We start from the raw sequence: 8,456 nt of genomic DNA on the forward strand, positions 1-8,456 counted from the left end.
ATAGACTTAACAGCTGAATGATGTTACAGGGCCAATTGTGATCATGAGCACTCCCTGTACTGTTAGAAAATTAGGAAAGCCAATTAAGGAAGAAAAGTTTCTGTTACCCATTATTGTCCAGTAAGCTCTACTGTTTTCCATATCAACATACAGTGTCACTGGAACATTTTGAAAAATTGGTCAGGTCAATGTCTAGATTGGCACGTGAAAACCTACTTGATTTGCAACCAAATCACTTTGGAAATAAAAATGGCTTTAGGAAGTTGTGAAAAAGATAAGCTGCCCCGAAAGCAAAGGTCTTAGTTCAGTGAAAATGTGACTGCATCATAAATGGCACTAATCCACAGACCAAAGTTTATAAAGCTTTATTAAATCTGTTGAACAGCTGTGCAATGAACAAACCAACAAAAAATAATTAAAAAAACGACTGAGGTTTCACGACTGGATTTTCAGTTCCATGTCCTTTGAGAGAGACAAAAATGCCTTTTCAGCAATATTCTTCCAAAGAAGATTGTGTAGAGACAAATGAGAAAATAACTTTGGAAAGTAACAGAAAAAATATCTGTTTGCTTTTTCCTCGGGCTACCTTATAACTTCACACCAGCGATTAGCTCTTGAGGAGGATAGAAAGCAAAGTCATGGTGGAGAAAAGGAGAGAAGAATAAAACCATGAGCCAGGTACCACTAGAAAAATGGCTTCACAGAATCATATGAAGATATGCAGCCTAAACAGATGTTGCTTTCTTTCACCTATATATGTGAACACAAGCTCATTTGCTTGTGATAACATAATACTTTTGGCCTAAAAGAAAAAAGCAGCACGTTACTCCACTGACAGCCCCACCTTGATATGGAGAAACCAGACCTGGTATACTGATTCATCCCCGCACTCCGATTGCTTTTTCAAGCTAGAAACACTGGCAGCTTAAAATTCAAAAGCAACACAATAAAAAAAGATTTCCCCAAGTTTTACAGTAGTGCATGCTCTCTTTCCAATTCAGGGTCCTCCATAGAAAGTAGATGTTTGGCATAGGTGGGGGAGAGGGAGGAAGAGCAAGAGCGAGGGAGAGGGAGAGAGAGGGGGGGGAGAGAAGCTTCGGCATTTGTGCATTAAAAATGGCATCGTGATGACTTTGGAATTTTTGAGACATAGATGAGTAGTTTGGGAAACGGGCAATATACATGTTCCAGGATGACCTGCTGAGATAATAAGCAGCCTCTGGCTCCAAGTGCCGTCGGGCTTATTAACCACTTGATAGTTCCCCTTCAGATGAACACCGTGAGAAGCACTAGCGCTCTACTGAATCCAGGGTGGAGAAACAGCTTTCCAACTGTTTCAAAAAGATCAGACACTCATGTTCCAAAGGATGGAGGGCTATCTTCTGATTTGACATTAGACAACATTCACCAGGTCTCTCCACCACCAAATTGGAAATGGAAGGACCAAACTCAAACGATAATATCGAAGGAAGGGATGGCACCCATTAGCAGCTCTGCTTCAAACCCTCAAACAGACAGCACTGCCAGCTATTACGAATAACAACTTTTGTCAAATTGTACAGGAAGATTATGGAAGTGCGGACAATCATGAATGAAACATTTTAACCGAAACAGGTACTCCAATCACATGCCTTATATTCCCTCCTTCCCATGAAACCGTCCTTTGAAAAGGGGGGGGGGGAGAAAGTGCAACCAAGTAGAAGATTTTAGGTGCCAACTACATTGGGATCATGAGCAGAGTCCGGCAGTTGGGAACCAGAGCAGTGGTATAAGAAACAATTCCCCCAGCAGCTGTAGCAGATGAGAAACAGAGCAGCCAAGAAGACCAAGGCACAGATTGTGCAAGGTTTCCGCTCCAACAGAAAACTTAGAAGGTAGAAGCCCATGAACATTGAGTGACTGAACCACAAGGCTGGGTTGAGGGGCTTCGGAATGAGGAGGACGGGCAGTAACCACTGGAGACAGTACATGATGCCTGGGGATCAGGATGTCACAGGGATGGCAGCAATCCACGTCACAGTATGAAATTTCTCCTCTACACATTCAGCTCTTCACCAACCAGGTAATCAGTCTTCATAAAACCTGGGAATACTGTTCAAGAAAATCTTGACAGAAAAGGAAGAGAGGGAAAAAAGGACAGGTCAGTAACATATTTTTTTTTGGGGGGGGGGGTTGTTTTACATTTGCATTGCTCACTAAAACAATCCAGCAGAAATCCAGAACTTACCTACAATAACCTAAAATAACTTAAATAAAAAGTAGATGTTTAGCAGAGGTGGGATAGAGAATAAGAGTGACAAGCTTCGGCATTTATGCATTAAAAATGGCGTCGTGATGATTTTGGAATTTTTGAGCTATGTCATAGGTAAGTTGTTTGGGAAACAAGCCATATATGTTCCAGTATGGCCTGCTGAGACAATAAGCAGCCTCTGGAGACAATACATGATGCCTGATGATCAGGATGTTATTGTATCCCCAAATCCCTAGTCACTATTTTTTGCAACAGAAAATTTTAGCAATTTTTTCAAGACAGTGGATAGAATGGGCATAGAACATTTGCTTCAGCACATTTTTCTGTTGTGTACAACTTCTTTAACATGTCTGTGTCCCTTGCTTTTGAGTATACAGTTGAAAAAGTCCAAAAACAATTCCCATTATGAAGATCAACGTGTGAAAACTTCCCAAATATGAATGACAACAGCTTCCTAAATTGGAAATATCTTCTCTACTCATCTTCCTTATTGCAATGAAGTTACTATAACTGGGAAGGGGGGGGGGGAATCAACCTAATTTACAATTAGTGCTGTGCTTTCCTTTTCTCCTCAAATATTATCGCTGATAGAGAAGTGTCCAATATAAGAGCCAGTACAGGTAGTCCTCCGTGTATGATCACAATTGACCCCAACATTTTTATTGCTAAGTAAAGCAGTTGTTAATTGAGCTGTGCCCCATTTTGCAACCTTTTTTGGCCATGGTTGTTAAGCAAAACACTGCAGTTGTTAAGTTAATCATGTTGTTCATCAAATTTGTTTTCCCATTAAATTTGCTGGTCAGAAGCCAGCTGGGAAGGTTGAAAATGGCAACCACATGACCCTGGGATGCTGTAACTGTTGTAAATATAGGCTAGTTGCAAAGCAGCCAGATCATGTGATCATGGGGATGCTGCAACAGTTGTATGTGTGAGAACTGGTCATGCTGCTTTAACTTTTTTGAACAGTCACTAAAAGAATGGTTATAAGTCGAGGACTACCTGGCTTAAATGAACCTAAATTAACTACATAGGATTTTAAAGACACGATTTCTCATTGTCAGACCTGCATCATCAAATATTTGGAGTAAATATTGATTTAGCTATACGACAATGTCATAGGGAGGTTGAAAATCTATATGCATCGTTTTTAAAATGTAAAATGCATTAAATAAATGCTGCTCAACTAAGATGACAAGGGAAAAATGAAAGTGCTGAAAACAAAAACTGGGAGCCAGGGAGAAAGAGAATGACAATCACACATACAGAACAATCTCACCAGCTTCTGAGCTTTGGGCAGAACTAAAAACTAACTTTTAATTTCCAAATAAAATGCTAACAAAATAAGGGGACTCTATCATAGTTCATCATATTGTGGTTTTGAATACACCCACAACCCAACCTACCCATAGGATTGTTACTATGGAGGAATTTGGAAGAAGGAATGCTATGAACGCTTACAGGCAAGTCAGGACATAATCTAATAAAATAAATATCACGCACACCCAGGCTTAGCATATTATAGGATGCTATAGTTTCCTCAAAAACCTGTAATTTAAAATCCTGGTATAATGTTGTGTGAATCTATTAAACTGTGAACACACACACTGAGTTCTGTTGAGGTAGTCTTGATTTAAACTGTTGTATAAATCTAACCATCATGGTTAATAAATCATGCTTTATTACTATCAAACTAGGAAATTATGGCTTATTTATATTATCATTAAGCATGATGTAGGAGTCAAGCTGTAATATGAGTTGGCTGTTTGCTGTATTGTGAAGTTTAGGATATGATGCATGAATTCAGCTACAGTATGAAGTACTTTGCTCATTACTGTAGCTATTGGAAAGACATTTTCATAACACAACAGAGAGCTATACTGTGAGGGTTTTTTCATAGCTAATTGAGCAAGCTAAGTTAGATCACACACGTTAAAATCAAAATAAACAAATAACATTATGATCTATCATTGTATAGGAATCAGAGATCTAAATGTTGCCTTACTAATGTTGGAATCCAGCATCTGAGACGTGGAAGCAGAGGTTTATGGGAATTAGAAGCCTGTCACTCATTTATAATTTTTTCCAAAGTGAGAAGCAGCTTGGATTTGACACAATTCAATTTTTACTACTTTATGTCAAATCAGCAAAACACTAGGTATTTCTGCTGTATTATAAAACCCGTATGTTGAATAACAATTGCATATTGATCATCACTTAAGTATGAGCCAGCCCAAGTGATTCGTCCAGTTCAACTTTTAGTGATTTTGCAAATTTCTTGCTACTAATATGGTAGTAGAGTACTTTGCCACTGTCTTCTGGAAAGTTTTTTCAAAATTCCAATCTCAGTATAGTAGGATTTCCTATCAAGTACTATTCATCTCTAACTCTGTTTTTTGAGATTACCCAAGATTCACTGTGTTGTCATTACGGTAATTAGACATACTGTACTACTGATCATCTGATATTTCCTTGTATTTTACACTGAAGTCATCAGGAAAGATTTAATAGGAACATTCAAGTTATCAAATTTGCATTAACTTCAAAGTACAAGAACAATGAAAACAATAACTTTGCAGTACATGCCTGTTCACTTTCTTCTCCACTTTCTTTAGCATATATCATCCATTACAAACTTAATTTCTATTTTGTTGCCACTTGGAGACATTTACATGCCAATCTCATGAGATCATCTGGGAGTGGCATGAAACAGACCATGACTAGTTCTCCTTTATACTTGGCCACATCCTACAAGTTGTGAACACTGAGCAGGAGAGGCCTACATTTTCCATTTACTTGTTCTAAATATTTGGGGACAAGAAACCACCTAACATTTACCTAACATTCTCCCAAAATCTACCAGAAGAACATGAGCTATCAAGAAGAGCTGAAAAGGTTAAAACCAGAAGAATCTTCTTCAATAATCTTAATTCTCAGAAATGCAAGCCATATGAGTAGTATACTTTCATTGAGTGAGAAATAACATAAACATAAGTATATGGAAATAACAGAAATAAAGTACTGAATAAAATACTAGATTCCTCTTAGATCTTCCAAAAGCAGGAAAGGAAAAGGAGGCATTTCCCCCTTTTGGCAAGGAAACTTGTTATTCTTCAATAAAAATCAAATCTTCAGATAAATGGATAAATATTATGAATCAGGAATTTCATCTTAAGCCAGGTTTCAGTGCTTTTTTATTCCACCATATATCAGTAAAACTAAATTTCCATTTTTATAGGAGCTAAAAATCAAATAATGCAGCAATATTTTATTTTTGCTGCAAATGAATGAAAATTACTTAAATCTCTTACCCTAGTGCATGCAATTTCATTGAGAGAAATCTTTTCCTTTTTTTGTAGCTTTGATGTTCAGTGTAGCTAGATAGACTTTCTTCCCTTAAAGAAAATGAAAGTTTGTTGTTGAGGGTCTTAGCAATAGGTTGAAATTTATCTGTGTATCAGAAACAATACACTGCAAACTATCTTGGTCACAAAAGCAATACAGATGAAGTATATTCAACTCAAATAATTACTTCATGAGACAAGACCAAATATAACTAACAACTTTTCCCCTGTGACTTATTAGCATTTTTTGGTACCTTCAAATCAGTGCTGTCTTCTGGAGATTATCTGGATTAGTCACTACAGTTTCTTGGCAATATTTTTTCAAGAAGTTTGCTATTGCCTTCCTTTTTCTTAGGAAGAAAGAAAGTGACTTGCCCCAACTGGCTTCATGCATAAAGTGGGATTAGAACTCATTGTTTCTTGTTTATAACCAGATGCCTTAAACACTCCATCAAACTGGTTTTCATTGGCAAATTATATTTTTTTTAAAAAAAATACCAAGATATTCATGTATACTAAAGTCAAAATGGTACCCCAAGGAGTTATTGTTACAAAGGTTATTGTCAAATGTGGAGTAATATTTAAAGAAGTACATTCATGTAAATATTCTTTGTATGAAACATAGTTAATCAGAGGATTGAAATAGAGCTGGAAGAAAGAATATATGGAGTTGAAACAGATAAATTACCAAATTTCCCTAGAACTATACAATTTGGAACAGAAAACCTCTACTTAAATTCAAAAAGGTAAATAGTAAAATTCACATAAAAGTAGGAGAGGGCCTTCAATTATAATAAACTATTATTTAAGATTGCCACAACCTCTGATTTCTTTAGTCACATCTGGACTATAAATTTTAGTGCACAATCCCAACAGTTCAATCTGTGGAATCCAACTATCTCGATAGTCTCAACTTTTTCTTTTATCTCTCTATAATATACTGGACACAAATCTGATTTCCAAATGCATTTCTTCCTTGCACTTCAATGTTCAATGCACTTCTACTTACTTTATCATCTGGTTTCAAAAATTAAAGGAGATACCTCAGATATGGAAACAGAAAGGATAATCATAAATATATCAGCAGCAATAATTTGCCTCTTGGTTTTTCTAAAACATTAAGTTTCCACAAACATAGAACTAAGGTCATCCACAATATACAGCTGTCAAAAGCTGTATTAGCTGTATTATTTCCATAGTTTTCCAGTAAGGAAAAAAAATCCTCTGTTCAAGCTCTTTAGTGCTATGTTGTAATAAGAAAGAGCCTTGCACACTAATCTTTATTCAGTTCCCAACAGTCTATATATCATCTAATCTGTGTGAACATGTTGGTGTACTAGATCTTTTATTGAATTATTAAAACTGATGGCTAAATCCCTATGCTGAAATACCTTAAGATGGAGACTCCTATTTTAGAAAAAAAAAACACATGGCAGATTTTACTAGTCTACCACTTGTAGAAATCAATTTACTTACTAGCATCCTATTGTCTATTCTTAATGCCCAAGGCACATGTATGATGGAAAAGATTAGGAGCAAGAAAAGGCCTAGTGAATAGTGATGAATAGTGATAATTGCACAGTTATAATGACCTCTGTAAAAGAAGTTAATATTTAATAAGTGTGGCAGGTGGAGACACGACACTCCTCATCATTCGATTTCAATGGCAGCCTTTCAAAAAATGCCCCTATGGAGCTCACAAGAAGCAACACCTCTCTTACCAACCTGCTCTTGTCAAACCCTGGGTCTTGTGTAACCCATACACATTAATCCACAGCCCTTCGTGGATCTTTCTATCCCTTTTGAAGCAACCAGCTAAGCTAGTTGTTCCAGTTGTGCCAGGCATCTTTCGAAAGAAAACCGGCACTGGCCAAGACATGTATAACTTCTGGCTACCCTATCCCCCATCTTCACCCCACCCCTCTGCCTGAGCTGCTTTAGAGCAGTGTTTCTCAACCTTGGCGACTTTAAGCCCTGTGGACTTCAACTCCCAGAATCGCCTTAAAGTCGCCAAGGTTGAGAAACACTGCTTTAGAGGACCAGGACTGAGCTGAAAAACAGCCGATATTGTTGCAGAGTTTTTCCATAAGCAAATTTCGGGATCTAGGAGGGAGGGAGGGGGGCGGTTCTGCCCGATCCGTTTTACGTTTGCAGAGCCGATCTGCACCGGCCCTGTCCTACTGTCCCCATTTATTTGTACCCATTTCTCGCGGTCTTATTCATGTTTAATCTTATCCCTGTTGTCTTGTACATGAGTGACAAACGAAATAAAACAAAACAAATAAATAAGCTTCCCGGGTCGATCCTCCCGGGGAGCGGATCTGTTGGGAGGGTGGGGTGAGGTGGGGAGGAGAAGAGGCGGATGATCGGTCGAGCCGATAAGCCGCCACGATCACCGCAGCTCAGAGATCTCCTCGGTCCCTATGAGATACAGAGCCCGCCCAAACCAAGGCGCCCACTCCGTGCCGCCAAAGCCCCGCTTATGGGTGGGTACACGCGACACACCCTTCCCCGCACCCAGGGTTACGACATATGCTTTCAGGGTTTGCCGTTGAGGGACAGGAGCGAATCCGCCGGGCGTATACCTTCCCGGCGAGAGTTGCCCTTCGGCAGGTCCCAACCGCGCCCCCGGCAGCTGTATTACCTGCCCTCCACGCCATAGCGCCCCGTCGCCCCTCGCCACGCTAATTCGCTCGCAGCTCTCTCGCTTCCCGTAGGACCTTCAACTGTCGTTTGGGTCGTCCACCCCGGAGCCTTTTTTCCCTCTTCACAGCGCTCGCGATTCGGCTTCTTCTTGGAAGCCTGGATTAGATTTCGGCTTTCCGCGCGAGCCTTTCATTCCACTGTTTCTCTTCTGCTACAGA

At 39.0% G+C, this 8,456-nt stretch overlaps 1 protein-coding gene across 3 annotated transcripts; it reads right to left on the reverse strand.

Moving 5' to 3' along the window:
- Positions 1–350: 350 nt before the first annotated feature.
- BLCAP (BLCAP apoptosis inducing factor) lies at positions 351–8,456 on the reverse strand. 3 transcript variants are annotated; one of them, XM_014054580.2, is made up of 3 exons: positions 8,237–8,456; positions 5,560–5,643; positions 351–2,105 (listed from the first exon to the last, which is right to left on the reverse strand). In XM_014054580.2, the coding sequence occupies exon 3, from the start codon at positions 1,968–1,970 to the stop codon at positions 1,707–1,709; it is 264 nt and encodes an 87-aa protein (XP_013910055.1). In that variant the 5' UTR covers positions 1,971–2,105; positions 5,560–5,643; positions 8,237–8,456; the 3' UTR covers positions 351–1,706. The 3 variants fall into 3 exon arrangements, with proteins under 3 accessions (XP_013910055.1, XP_087576517.1, XP_087576518.1); XM_087720391.1 differs by lacking the exon at positions 5,560–5,643; XM_087720392.1 differs by lacking the exon at positions 5,560–5,643 and having other exon boundaries at positions 8,178–8,456.

This window comes from Thamnophis sirtalis, unplaced genomic scaffold (assembly GCF_051295495.1).
Source record: "Thamnophis sirtalis isolate CommonGarterSnake01/CBP01778 unplaced genomic scaffold, rThaSir2_p1.2 scaffold_7, whole genome shotgun sequence".
Taxonomy (NCBI): Eukaryota; Metazoa; Chordata; class Lepidosauria; order Squamata; family Natricidae; genus Thamnophis; species Thamnophis sirtalis.